Source organism: Lagenorhynchus albirostris, chromosome 3 (genome assembly GCF_949774975.1).
Source record: "Lagenorhynchus albirostris chromosome 3, mLagAlb1.1, whole genome shotgun sequence".
NCBI lineage: Eukaryota > Metazoa > Chordata > Mammalia > Artiodactyla > Delphinidae > Lagenorhynchus > Lagenorhynchus albirostris.
In genome coordinates, this window is record NC_083097.1 from 40,271,586 (window position 1) to 40,287,336 (window position 15,751).

Sequence of the window (15,751 nt, forward strand, 5' to 3'; positions counted from 1 at the left end):
TTGCAAATGTTGGCTAGTATTGGCCCTGTTCAGTTTGAAGCTATAAACTGTATTTTCCTAATCTCCACTCTAATCACCCAACTTCCACTGAAAACCCAATGTTAATAGAATCAGTTGGGTGGAAAAGTTCAGATAACAGAAGTTAAGCTTTAAAATAAAGCATTTAACATGTGAAAGCAAAGGAAGGTTGAAAAGAAGCAAAAAGACTTGAGGAAGAAGAAGAAAAGGTCAGGAACTGGGCGAGGCAGGAAAGAGAAAAGTCATGATTCACCACTTGCTTTTGTAAAAGGCTTGTCTGATTTATTTTCAGAACATGCAGGTACAAGTTAAAGGGCTTAATGGTTTGTGAATCCAGAACTTTTGTAGTTGGCTCAAAGGAAAAGGCTTGATACATGCAGGAGAACTGGCATTCTAAGGGAGACACATTTATCGTTTCTTCATGTTCATTTGTTGTGTTGTCACCTTTTCTGTGACGTCTACCACCAACTAGATCCTGGCATGGAGAAAGACATAAAGCCCTGAGTAAAATTTCTCTAATTTAAAACTGCATATGTTTGACCATTTATGCCCTCGAAGCCCTCAATTGTTCAATATAACTATTTTTTAATATATAATTCCCTTGCATAATTTACCCTAACTTCATGATTTAAATGACATGAAAGTACCACACTTTCAAAGAATTAACTCACTGTCTTTGCTTGAACTATTATAATCCACTCTCAAATTAAAAAAAACAAACAAATACAGATTTAAAAAGAGAATACTTCTCTAGGACCCTTTTTTAAATTTCTTTTTTTTAAATATCCATTTTTGATTAGAATATTGCAAAGGTACCTTCTAGCTCCTATCCTTATTTTTATTAAACTCTTTAATTGGAAATAATAAAGCACTTGTAATTTTTATGATGCCCCATATCACAAAGCATAATGAAAAGGGACCCACATTCACCACTACGTGAAATATTTCATATGTTCAGTGACTTCATTTTCATATCCAAATGATACAGGGTGTTTTCAAGAGACTCTTTATGTCAAGCCTATATAGACAGATGTGCTAACACATTTAAAGTTAATCCAGAAAACTCAGAAATCCTCCCCAACCCCTTAGCCATAGTGTACCTACGAGATTCACCATCAGCAATAATTACCTCAATTTATGACAATCAGTTACTTGATGGAAATTTCTCTGCCACATCCCTGAAAAAGAAAGATGATGGCAAAGTAGAGACAGTGCCAGCTAACTGCAGTTTGTATGTCTCCCAAAATATTTTTCCAAAACCCTTTAAGTTAGTTTGCTACATATACTAGTTTTTACTAGGAGACATGATATATTTAATTTACAAAAAAGTTAAAAATGAAATAGTAATTTGATAAATGACATTTCTGGACATTCAGTATTATTTAATAGATCAATGAAAAAAATACCTCTTGATTATATTATTTGTATGCCCACAATTGCTAACATTTTACTAAACTAAATTTTATCTGAGATTAGTATTTATTACTTAAATTCAAATAACTAATTGTATTATGTTTGGTATTTTCTCAACAGATTGGGTTCTTCAAAAGACCACTAAAGAAGAAAATGGAGAAATGAAATATTTTAGAAGAAATAATTATTCAATGATCTATCCTCAGGTTTGCCTCAAATATGTGACAAGAAATTTATAAATACAATTAAAGACATAGTCACATAACTCTACATAATCCATCAGGGATTAATCATTTAGAAAATGACAGATCAAGCAAGATCCAAAAACAATACATTAAAGCTTTATTTTATAAAATGTTGAAAAATATTTTTAAATAATTACTCATTTTTGTTGAGTATTTAAGCAAAATTACAAAGTGTTTTGAAGATGAAAAGTAACCTGTACAAATATGTTTATATATTAAATCACCATTCCAAGTATTTAAGAAATACATAAAAAGATTTTTATGATCATTGAAACATTTACTTTCAAAATAATATAAATTAAGCTTTTTCCATTGATTCCTGATGGATATCCACATTCAGCATGATGGTCAATATTTGTAAATGTCAAGAAACGAATTTTACCTGAAAAAGATCACTTCCCCCCATTTAAATGAGAAAAATTTCCCAGATGGAGTCTATATACAATATGGACTGAAAATAGAATTAAATCACAGAGAATATATTCAGCATCTTTGTGTTGGGTTCTATACTGGGAAAGTTTTCTTTCCAAAGTGTTTGAAAAATAGTACAATTGAGCTGAAATTCTATCTAGGGTAGAAAATCAAGATAGACTTGTTTAAAAGCAAGTGCACTGAAGGGATTAATTTAAGCTTTTACAGAACACGCCTAGTTTTGGTATTGAACTCTAAAACTCAAAACTCTTTTATACTGAAAAAGCACAGCAGTTTTATGTGGCATAACAGTGATTTGTCATGAAAAGTCACGTTGTGTGTGGGATATGCTAAAATGGTTTCTGAATGGAACTGACAATGTAGATGGATGCCACAGAAATGCTGGTCATCTTTTGAACGTGAGGGGGTCCCAGGATGTAACCCAAAGTAGGAATTGTCTCAACTCCTTGGTACATGGTTCATTCAAACCCTCAAGCTGTGAGAGTATGTTTATTTTTAATATTTTAAAAGATATTTAATTTTCCCAACGTGGTTCTTCTTTTTATGAAAAAGCAGTATTCCATTTCAGTATTGCATTTTACCAACAAGCCACTGCTTTTTGAGTGTGGCATATGAATGTTTAAATGGATCTTCGGAAATGTATTTTAAAGAATTTCAAGTTTGAAACCTCGCACCAACAGAAAGACATCACACCTTTGTATGAGCTTCTTTGTTCTTGAAGTAATCACCGTGGTGCATCGGACTCTACTGTAGCATAAGCTCCTAGGTTGTTCCATTTCTTAGGGAAAGAACAATGAATGAATGTACATGTGAACTACTGCTGTAAAATTTTCTGATACTTCTGCAACTCTATCTCTCCACCCGATTGACCATCACAAGATCAGAACCTGTACTTATCTGGAAAGTCCTGGGCTCTACTTTTCTCAGAAAGCAGCAAATCAATGGAGAAATTGAATGCCATACATTTAATTTTTAAAAACTAATTTCCAGGGAATTATCTGTGGACTCAGAGGCAGCCTACCTCATGGCTCTCTACATCTACATCTGAGATCCTGATGGTCAAAGACATGCACCTGGGGAGTGCTGAGGTCCTCAGTAGCTAGAAGAAAGGCTAAGTTTTTCCAGAGATTTGGCATCCTCTTCCTGGCCTGTGGTTGCTCAGAAGTGTCCAGTTTTAGAATTTTCTTCATTCCTGCTGTCTATCTCCAGCTTCCAAAATCATTCTTTCCACCTGTTCTTTCTTTGCCCAACAAAACTCAGGTCTCTCATATTCAGTCACCATGGTACACAACTCCGGTGCACAACCTGCTCAGCAGCTCTGATCCAGGCTCAGCACATTCTTAGAAATAAATCTAATAGATAAAATTTTTAAAAATTCACACTTGTCCTCTGACTCCTAGGCAAAGTATTTACTGAACCAGGAGTATGCACATTTCAACTAAACATGTTGTTAACGTAAAGGGGAAAAATAGAAAAGATGGCATTTTTAACATTTTAGAAAAGAGAGTAAGAGCTGTTTGGCCAAATCAAATAGCTGCTTATAAGCTCAGCACAGTTTTTACCATAATTCATTCCTGTTTTTTAAGTAGAATATTAAATGAGCCAGATATCCTATTTCCTTAATATTGTGATTTGTTGAGGTTTATGTATGTATGTGTCTGTGCATCTGTGCGTGTGTGTGTAGAAACACACATGCACACACACACGCATGCATGCATGGACACAAATTGGAGAAAAAATACCTCAACACCAAATAACAGAGTTTACAAGAAATAAACACACAAAAGCGACACCACAAGAAAAGTTTGATTCATCCACTTTGCATATAGTTTTCACTTTCATTAATATTTAACTTTAGCATACATTTATGTAACTATCTAAAAATCATAAGTGTATAATTATTATTTTGACTAAATTAATAAGTCAACAGATGTCCCAGATTAGCTTTGTACAGATATCCTAAAACAGAGACAATGATTAAGAAATATACTAAACTCTATTATTTTATTTTAAAACGTTTAATAAGAAAAGTGATATTTAAGACAATTTATGAGCTTATTCATTAAATTAAATTGCAAAATAGTTTCTTTTTTTAACTTTGGTATTTTTTTAATTAATTATTTCTTCCACTGTGGACTGAACTACGTATGAAGTCCCCTTCCTTACCAAGCCTACAATGGTATATTGGTAAATTATTGAACAACTTGGCTCTCCAGGAGGAAAAAAATCCCTGATTTGTGTCATTTACCAGTTTTCATGGTCTAAATAGTTTTGTCACGGCCATTTTCAAGCTACCAACATAGCCCTAACCAGCTTGCAGAATTCCTGAAAATGTATTTGTCAGTTCTCAAGAACCAGTATGAGCTAACTTCAGTGCACCATTGAGATAGATTAGATGACAATGATAGATAGAAGATAGATGATAGATAGACAGATGACAGATGATAGATAGATATAGATGATAGATGGATAGATAGATATAGATGATAGATAGATAGGTGTAGATGATAGATAAATAGAAATGTAACATGAATATATATATATATATACACACACACAAACATGCACAATACAATCATATTTCAAATTATTCTTAAAACGTTGATCTCAAACCCAGCAAAGTGCTACATAGTTTCCCATTCTTCAATTTCAATTTCTAAAATTAGAGTCTTCCTTTAATGTTAATAAAATGATACGAACTTGCAGGAAAAGGAGTTGAAAGCAATATATATATATATAAAGGGTGACACTGAAAATCAGAACTACACAACCACAAAGAAGCTGCTTCACTTTCTCTCAGAATCCAGAGCCCTGCAGCCATACTGTGAAAGGTCATCCTTTGTAAATATTTGTAATTTCTATGACCCAGTTTGAACTTCAGTGATCCAATTTGTTCAATTATTTTCTCCGAGCACTAGATTCATGGGCAATTTAATCTCTGAATATTTTTTATGTCATAACTGTGCTTGAAATGAGGCTGTGGGAGGACATATTTTACAAAATTTGATGTTTACTCAACCACAGTAATTTATAATTTTACCTCTTATAAAACCAATATCTAGGCTCAATTAGAAAACAAATATCTGCACCAAAGCAAAAGGTGGTTGCGCAGTGCTTGAGTAAACCTGGGTGGAAGGAGAAGCTGAGAGAAGGGCTGGCATGTTCTCTCCAGGCGGCCCCCCGAAGGGCCACGGTTTGCACTGTATGAAGGCTGCCCGCCAGCGTCTATGCACTGCGCTTTCCTACAGGATATCTTCTCTGTCAAACATGTTGTAATCTGCTCCGTGTGAATTAACTGTCTTGCTTTGCACAACAGTGAGAAAACTAAGAAAGACCCAGGCTCAGAGCATGGTCCGTGTGCCCAGAACAGTCACAGTATTGTTCAAATAAAGAGGCTTCTGGCAAATCAGCCTTTTAAAAATAGTATCCTATGTATCCTTCATTGATTTTCAACACTTCTCAAGTCTCCCTCCATTAGATTAGTCTTCTCACCCAAGGAAGATTTTCAAGAAGACTACTAGAGAAAAATCTTTTTAAAACGTGTGCTCTGTTTGCTACGAATACCACCTTCTGTGATTTGATCATTTACACAGGATGTCAGTCCTCTGTTCTGTGGCAATCTAAAGGGTTGGTATGGTAAATGTAATAGGGACAGAATGAAAGGCTTGAAGAGATGAAACAGCTTGAAGAAATTTACAGACTGTTATTGGGACACTGTCAGCATCTACTCCAGTGGAGAGCTGGCAGGATTTAGCCCTTTGGTGGGTCTCCATCAGCAACCCCCCAATCCCCATCCTCACCCATGGAAATTATAATCTAAAACATGATGGGCTTCCCTGGTGGCGCAGGGGTTGGGAGTCCGCCTGCCGATGCAGGGGACACGGGTTCGTGCCCCAATCCAGGAAGATCCCACATGCCGCGGAGCGGCTGGACCCATGAGCCATGGCCGCTGAGCCTGTGCGTCCGGAGCCTGTGCTCCACAACGGGAGAGGCCACAACAGTGAGAGGCCCACGTACCGCAAAAAATAAAAAAGAAAGAAAGAAAAGAAGAGCTTTAAAATCCTGGAAATGATGCTACTTTCTAACTAAAATTTCCAATTTAACTGTAAACAGCAGGCATTTTAATGCAAACACAACTTCCAGGTGAATCCACTAGACAGCCCTTCCAATCAGACTGCTGTCTCTAAATACCTCCTACCCAGAAATTCTGAAACCGCCACTGGAAGTGAACTTTGCAGTGCATTACTAAAGGCTAAAGGCTGCCGTTTCAATGGGAGCACTGTTGTGCAACATCTTAAGTAGAACGATAAAAAGAGAGTTAAAATCTAACATTGTAATCTGGTGAACGAGTATTTTTGATCCTCATGTTAAAATGTAACCTTGAATTTAGCAATTCCAAGTAACAGCCTTTAACCATCAACCTTGAGGAAAAGTAAAGGAGCATGTGCCGGCTCTTCAGCCCCAGGTGCATTGTCCCCTACAACATGTGGTGCCCAGGAGGTCCAGTTCCTAACTGATGAGAATGGATCCTCTGCTGCTGTAAATGGCCTAAGCTCCCAAATCCACTACATCCCAGGATCAGCCCTCCCACATCAGACACACACATATGCACGTGCTGAAATTTTACCATACTGAAAAATATACAAGGATAAGTTCTCACTTCTAATGTTGGACTCCTTGCTTTGAGATCAGCTTTTTTTTTTTTTTTTTCCTTTTAAAATATATTAAAGGCTTTCTCCCATAGCTAGTGACTTCAGAACTTTACACAAGACTTCCTTGCATTTTCCTCCCATTACAGGCTAGAGAATTTCAAAACCATGAAGACTGGACAGTAGGACCCAGGGCTCATTTGCAGGATCTCTCTGCTTTCTGCCTTCCAGTTGGCTGTTTCTCTTCTCAACTGTACAGTGGGGATGTTTGGTCTTAATTTGGGTCTTCTTGGCAAGGCCATTCTAAGCCTGGTACTCCTTGCAGGGCCTTGAGATCTAGATGTTCTTTACTGGTGAATTGAGGCTTGGAAAACCTTTAATTATCTGACACACCATGGAAATCACGGCAATATACTAGGCAGATACCAGTGACGATCATAACTATGATTATGTTTGAACTTACCATATTTGAAGTCACATCTTGATGAAAAACGACTAAGTCTGGAATTTCAGGAGCTTTCCTGCAAGAGACTGAGACTCAGTGTTTAACCTTTTATTTCAGTTTGATCTATACATAGAGATTGGGGACAAAACTTTTAAAAGAAATGTTCCAAATGACAAAATAAAAGGCAGGATTCAGCAATCTCCTACTGACAGTCCCTGTCCCCAGTCCTGTTTTTCAAGAAGCGGAAAGAGGATTGGATGGGGAAAAGTGAGTATCATAATTGTTTCTTTCTGCTACATATTGCCAAGCAGAAGGAAGTCACCACACGGCACACTAATTGTGGCTTTCTGAGAGATCTTAGCATCATAGGTCCAATGACAGGTGACGGTCTTCCTGCCATGCCCCCGAGGCATCTTGCATTTTGAGAGACAGAAAAAAAAATGTGGGGAGAGGGAGAGGGAGGGGATGAAGCTATTCATCTTCTATGTACACACCATTACTCCTCAAAAATACTGTAAGCTTCCTTAGCCCACATCATACCTGGCTACAAGACTAACACATGTACTTCACACAAGTAAACTGTTGATTAAATAAGAGTAAAAGTATATTCTTACCTGTCTATTAACTAGGGCTAATTTCCTGAAGTTTAACATGCTTTGGCTCAAGTAAAAGCAATCATTTGAAGTAACAACAGCTCAGATCTTCTTCTTCGTTCCAGAAGCATTTCACACAGTACATCCCGATACTTAGTGTTTAATTGAGAGACACCACTGCCTTTATTCAGGTTACAAGAGCCACCCTGTGCGTTCCTTATCAGGAGGACCAGCCTGAAGGGAGATTGGTGTACTGTGTGTTACTACTATTAGGTTGTAAAATTGATAAGAGACAGTGTAAAAAATTGTGTCCATTTTATTAAAAAGTAAAACACTGCATATAATAACTACTGCCCTGAAGCATGTATCATACTCACTCCAATAAACTTTTCTGCATGGTCTAACATAAAGTATATTCATTGCTTTATTATTATTATTATTATTTATCTCAGAATAAACTCATTAAAATGAATAGCTTAAGGGTGTGTGCATTTCTACAAGACTTTTATTGGACCAACTCGTTAGAAGAAAATATTTTGATTGCATTCAAGAGCAAAGAAGCACGAACTTTGTTGATTCTAGTAATCTATTAAGTGCCTAATTTCAACCCATTTGAAAAAAGAAATGGTCATCAGATTACAATGATTTAAGTTGATATAATTAGAAATAGCTGAGAGAGTAAAAGAGTGCTTTGAATGTCCTATGTATGGTGCATCCTGTATACTGATTTGAGGTCAGAGGTTTGGTATTTTTGTATAATTCTGTCTTATCTTGTGCATCAGCTGTGTATTTTACGTCAAGGTAAATGAGCATCCTGTTTTATATGTTAAATTTAAAAAGATGACTTTTTAAAAGAAGAATGTGACTGCTGTGATTTTAAATACACAAATTTTATCCAAGATTAATATTTCTTCCAATGCACCAACTTTTTTTTTTTTTTAGCTCCTCGGTAGGCTTTCAGTTTGATGCTCTAAAGGGAAAAAACAGAAAGCAAATTAAGTCTGTCTATGGTGTTTCCTGTACACAATATAGCAATGTGATTAGTCTTTTGCAAACTTGAGACAAAAACCACAGAATCCATTATTACTACATATCTTCTTCTAATGAGATGTTTTATTAATAAATTGTCTGCTATACAATAATAGATTGGACCACATAGTATAAAACAAAAATATACTAAGAAGTAAAAAAAAAAGGTATTTTCTCTATTCAGCTTATAGTTTAAAGAAATAAACTTATTTCATGTATAAGGGCTAGAAGAAAATGCAGGAAGAAGTTTGAGTAGTAATAACATGTTCATTTTGGTTTTTTAATATTTATTTATTTATTTATTTTATTATTTTTGGCTGCGTCGGGTCTTAGTTGAGGCAGGTGGGCTTCACTTTAGTTATGGCGTGGGCTCCAGAGTGTGTGGGCTCTGTAGTTGTGGCACACAGACTCTAGTTGTGGTATGTGGGCTCAGTAGTTGCAGCATGCGGGCTTAGTTGCCCCAGCATGTGGGATCTTAGTTCCCTGACCAAGGATCGAACCTGCATCTCCTGCATTGGAAGGCAGATTCTTAACCGCTGGACCACCAGGGAAGTCCCGACATGTTCATCTTGTAAAAGGTTTTATCCTCAAACTATGCAGTATGGTGAGTGAGGGAGGTATTTTTATGGAAGACAAAGACTGAGTTTTGAAGAGGTTATTTGTAAGGTCCTGTACCAAATTTGTGTCAGTACATGGCCCCAGTGTGCTGTCTTTTCTCTCTTACTGTGAGGTAAGTAATTCTTCTCCCATTTCGCCATTTGCCCAGGAGGAAAATGCAGTGCAGGTACTAGAAAAAATCTGGATATATTCTCTGTAAAATAAATGACATATATAGAAATTTATTATTTATAAGTCTGGAGCATAGACACAATATTTGCTTTTCTTTCCCTTCGTGATGTCTGATTATAAAATTAACGTGACAGTCATAAGCAGATTTCAGTAGCGATGTTCACCAAATACAAGTGAACATTAAAAGGGATGGAGGTGATTCTGTTTTCTTCTTTAGAATAGCTATATTATTTGAATTGTTTTTAAATAAATATCAATTTTTAGGTGAGAAAAAAATCATTTAGGGTTAAAGGGAATATATTCACATTGTAAAAAGTTTGGAATTCAGAAAAATGATTGTAAAACAGTCATTACACCAGCACCAGAAATTACTAACATTAAGTTGTCTTGTTTCTGAGCAAACATGTTTATTTTTTCCATATTTCTATTTTGACATACTTGAAATCGCAGAGAATATGGTTCCCTGTACTTTAAAAAATTTTAACATTACATTTCTTAATTTTTCTTTCACATTAAAAGGGTGATAGCCATCAAAGTCTTTCCCTTATTCTGGAGTTGACAACAGGGAGGAAAATTACTCCCACATTCTCTCAAGTTAATAACCATTATACACATATACACATGCCATACTAGAATTCTCCATAGTCCAAGTGTCAAATAATTACTTCTTTAACTACTTCTTCAAGCAGCAGTGGGACAGGGTAGAGAACAAGGAGTAGATAGGGAAAGATGGGAAAGGTAATCTCACTAAGAATAATAGCAAATGTGGTCCCATTTATCATGCAAAACCAACTGGGTTATTTTTTAAACAAGCCTAGAAAAAGAAAGAATTTTTGCCAAAAACAAGGCCTGGCATCAGTATCTTACAAGCCTAATAGAAAGAAATCAGTGAAGGGGAAACAGAGGAACAAATGAACTAGGAGACAGATAGAAAACAAATAGTAATATGGCAAACGTAACTATGAACATATCAATAATTACATTAAAGGTAAATGGTCTGAACACTCAAATCAAAAGTCAGAGATTGTCAGACTGATAAAAGAATAAGGTCCATCTACATGTCCTCTAAAAGAGAAAGATTCAAAAGCACAAATAAATTGAAAGGAAAATTATGGGGAAAAGATATACCATGCAAACAGTAACCATAAAAAAGCTGGGGGTGGCTATCTTAATATCAAACAAAATGAACTTTAAGATGAGTGCGATTCCAGACTTGGGAAGATTCTATCCTTATGAGGGAGAAGGAGACCCCTGGAATCCCTCTAAGTATATAGAAATCCTAGATTTATACTTGAGTTGACTTTGTTGTCTTGCAGGTTTTCAAGGACCCATTGGTGCCTGAAATTAAACTTCTGTGTGGATTAGAGCCGAATCATGGAGTCATCTCACTCTGAGACTTGAGTCTTAAAAGTGTGTAGCATCCCTGACCTGCACAGAGTTTAGTTACAATGGTCCAATTCCTTCCTCATTTCAGAAATAATAGGGCAAGCGCCCAGGCTGCCAGCCACTTCACAGATGAATGCTGTTTGGTCATGTGCCAGAGATCTAGTTAGTACTCGACTGGCAAGTACTGGCTTGAATTAATAAAAGCAGCATTGAAACATCTGCAGGTTTGGTCTTTAGCTGCCATTTCACCCAGATGTTTTTGTTGTTGTTGTTGTAGTATCTTTCAACTGAGTATGTGTGGCATGAATTCATTTAGATATCAGAATCTCAAATGGCATTCCAAAGGCAAGCGTGGAAATGCCCCAACCTGGAAAATAAAGAATAGCTCCAGAATTGACCATTAGATGGTAATTAGTGGAGCTGGAAATTAGCCATGCCAAAGAATCTAACCGTCCTTGATGAAAGGCCCAGGGCTTTTTAGTTTTACATGCTGAGTCTCTCGTTTGCTATTTTCTTCCTTTACTCTCAGCCTTTTCTATTCTATTTGCACCCAAGTACCATCTGTTGTTCCTTTTCACACACTTTTCAAACCTTTCTTTCACTCCTGCCCATTCTGCATACCTCACCATTATAAGGTGGGTAATTGTGCAAAGATTCCAATTAGTGTATTGTTTGACAGCACCTCAGTTTTCTACCATCTAAGATGGACCACATCATCATGAATGAAGACTGTATATTTAAATGGAGTCATTTGTATTCTGCAAGAGATTTACAGCTGGGACATGCAATCAGGTAGTTTTATTTTGTTTTGTTTCCTAATAATTTTTTTATTGAAGTATTGTTGATTTACAATATTATATTAGTTTCAAGTGTAGAGCATAGTGATTCAGTATTTTTACAGATTATACTTCATTATAGGTTATTACAAGGTAATGGCTATAATTCCCTGTGATATACATTATACCCTTGTTGCTTATCTATTTTATACTTAGTAGTTTGTATCTCTAAATCCCATACCCTTAATTTGCCCCTCCTCTCCTCCCTCTCCCTATTGGTAACCAGTAGTTTGTTTTCTATATCTGTGAGTCTGTTTCTGTTTTACGTATACATTCATTTGTATTATCTTTTAGATATCACATATAAATTATACAGTATTTGTCTTTCTCTGTCTGACTTATTCCACTAACCATAATATTCTTGACGTCTATCCACTTTGCTGCAAATGGCAGAATTTCTTCTTCTTCTTTTCTTGATGTGATATATATCACATCTTCCTTATCCATTCTTCTGTTGATGGGCATTTGGGTTGGCTATTGTAAATAGTGCTGCTATGAACATTGAGGTCCATGTATCTTTTCAAATTAGTGTTTTCATTTTTCCCAGATGTATACCCAGGAGTGGAATTGCAGGATGTGAAGCAGGTAGTTTTGCATGAAGCTGATGAGGCTTGGTGAACTTTCCCATTTTACTAAGAGGAAAGGGGAAAAAGGGAGGACACTGACATTTATTGCCTATATCTCACATGCCAGGCATTGGGCTAAGGAATTTGTCAACATTATGCTTTTTAATTCTATCAATAATACTAAGTGGAGATTGACAGCAAAGGGCCGTGAGAGAAATTCTTTAGCGCGAAAGAAGAGTTCCCCATTGTGTTTGAGGTAATAGTTGCATGATTATATAAATTTGTCCTAACTCTTCAAATTGCACACTTAAAATTAGTACATTTTCTTGTAATGACATTATATCACAACAAAGGTAAGAAAAATAAGAAAAGATTTTTAAATGGAAATTATAAATATCTAGACTGATGGAAAGCCAGCAACTCAAATGATGGTGAAGCTGGGTGACAGAAGCAGATAGCAGTCTCGGGAACAACAACAACAAAAATACTGAAAAGGAAAAGACCCACTATGCATATAATATTTAGAGAGATGGAAAGGTAGAGATGAAAGTAGAAGCAATAATCAAGGAAATAACAGAAGGAAATTTCCCTGAACTGAAAAAAATTTAGAATTTTCAGATGAAAGAGGCTCACCAAGTTCCAGTCAAGATTGTTTTAAAAAGGCACAACCTTAAATATGATCTGAAGAGAAAATCTTGTAAGGTTCTCAAGAGATGAAGGCATTAGGTACAAATAACCCATCTCCAGCTCTTTCTGGAATTCCCCAAAAGGCTGTCTCATGCTCAAGAATACAGCTTCTGGGCTTCCCTGGTGGCGCAGTGGTTGGGAGTCCGCCTGCCGATGCAGGGTACACGGGTTCGTGCCCCGGTCCGGGAAAATCCCACATGCCACGGAGCGGCTGGGCCTGTGAGCCATGGCCGCTGAGCCTGCGCGTCCGGAGCCTGTGCTCCGCAACGGGAGAGGCCACGACAGTGAGAGGCCCGCGTACCGCAAAAAAAAAAAAAAAAAAAAGAACACAGCTTCTTTGTTATCAAGGGGCATCTGCCATTTTCTTCCTCTAGTTCTTGCTCCTGGCATGTCCTGCCGCTGGCATCCTCAGTACAAAGGTGCTGTGTTGTCTTTACTTCTGAAATGAGGATGAGGGGTGGGAGAGAGGTTCAAGAGGGAGGGGATATGGGGATATATGTATACATACAGCTGATTCACTTTGTTGTACAGCAGAAACTAACACAACATTGTAAAGCAATTATACTCCAATAGATATTTTTTAAAAAACACATAAAAAAAAAGAAAAGAAAATATTAAGTCTATAGAAAAGGAGATTGCAAGAGTGTGTGTGGGTTAAATTCTAGGCTCCAGAAATGACATCTGGGGAAGGAGCTGTGGTGGACGTGGACTTTAGGATGCAATTTAAGGAAACTAAATGCCAATATTAATGCCACAATGTCTAGGAAAGGAAAGAAGAGAGACTAATTATTCATATTTAATCACATCTTTAAAAGGTATTTTCAATCTAGGCCCATATGGCTTCCTTGACTAGAAACTGATGAAACAGAACGGATATTTCTCTTACATATTTACCTGTACTGACCAGGCTGAAATGTTCAGATCCTAAATGCTGCAAAAACGACCTAATACATTTATGTGATTCTTTTCCCTATAATGCAGTTTTGAAGAGTGTAAGCTGGGATTTTGTATCTCAAAGTGTAATTTGGTCCTGCAATATACTGGAAAGAGAATGGATTTTGGAGTCTGGGGGGCTTGGGTCCACATCTCCGTTCTGCTGTTTACTAGCTGTGCATTCTTGGGCCCTGTTTCCTGACCTTGGCCCTCTAAGAATAAGCTTCTTCACTCACACAATGGACATCATAACAATAGCTCATAAAGTTGTTATGAGAAGCCAAAAGAAAATAAACTTAACATAATAATACATGTGGCATGTCATACATTCTTAACACATGGTAGACAGTCAAATAATTATCTCACTGCCCTCTTCTTAGTGAGATATATAGATTTTAAATTTCTGTAATAACTTAGGACAACAAGAAAATTGTTTTTCCTTTAGATTCCAAGTAACTTTTTTAAACTATTTCAAATGTAATTCCCACTGTAGTTGACATTAACAAATATTTTTTTAGTCAAAAATAGACACATTTTCTTTTTGCCACAGTTTATAGAACATACATCTATAATTTTAAGTATATAGAAATGGCAACAGTTAGTTTTGGTTTGGGTTCAAGTTAAACTGTGTGTCAATGGATGGAAAGTGATTCAGCAACCTGTTGATCTAATCTTTTCTAATCAGCACTGATGCTTGTCACCGAACTTCCCCTCCATCCTCATGTTCATCTCCGCAGCCTACAACTCAAAAAGAAATGCAGGAAGTTCTGTTGCTTTGCTGCAATTACTGAGAGCCAGTAAGAGGAGTATATAAGGAAATCCTACTTTGGGGCTGGGGGTGGAAATAGACTATAAACAAAAACAAAAGGCAACTTACATGCAACAGTGCATACAGGCGTACATCAGAGATACTGCAGGCTCAGTTCCAGACCCCCACGATAAAGCAATAATGCAAGAAAGCAAGTCACACAATTTTTTTGGTTTCCCAGTACATATACAAGGCATGTTTACACTATACTATAGTTTATTAAGTGTGTAATGCAATTATGTCTCAAAACCCCTCATGTACATACCTTAATTAAGAAATACTTTATTGCTAAATAACGCTACCCATCATCTGAGCCTGCAGCAAGTCATAGTAGTAACATCAAAGATCACAGATCACAACAAACATAATAATAATGAAAAGTTTGAAATATTGTGGGAATTACCCAGATGTGACACAGAGACATGAAGTGAGCAAATGCTGTTGGAAAAATAGCATCGATAGACTCACTTGGCACAGGGTTGCCACAAACCTTCAATTTGTAAAAAACGCAAACCTGTGAAGTGCAGTAAAGAGAAACGCGATGAAATGAGATCTGCCTGTAATATACCAAGCATTTGTGTGTAACCCTTGGGTTCTCAGGCATGAGAGCAGTTATAGAGGCATACAGTCAATGGATTGGAGTTTTACAATAAGATTTCTCTGAATCAAGTCCTGTTTAGAGATGTGTAGGACCCCCAGACCTAAATCTTTCCTCTGATCTTCTGTGGGTCACTAGAATGTAGATCTCACAGATATCAATCAACAGCAAGACTGTCCTCATTTTCCTTTGCTCCTCTTACTACGAAGATGGTCCAGACTGCATAGTATGGTGCCCAGGTCATAGTTGGCTTCTTCTGCTTTTGATATTGATCATTTGGATATGCTTGGTGGTGTTAGCAGGGAGGAGGGTGCTTTCAAGAAA

At 36.7% G+C, this 15,751-nt stretch overlaps 1 protein-coding gene across 1 annotated transcript in view; it reads left to right on the plus strand.

Annotated features, from left to right (window-relative positions):
• The window catches only part of ITGA1 (integrin subunit alpha 1), a 165,985-nt gene extending 164,187 nt beyond the window's left edge, over positions 1 to 1,798 (plus strand). Inside the window, exon 29 of the mRNA XM_060142938.1 lies at positions 1,552 to 1,798. Coding sequence (XP_059998921.1) covers positions 1,552 to 1,596 — 45 coding nt within the window. The 3' untranslated portion in view covers positions 1,597 to 1,798. The remainder of the gene's footprint in view (positions 1 to 1,551) is intronic.
• The last annotated feature ends 13,953 nt before the right edge of the window (positions 1,799 to 15,751 follow it).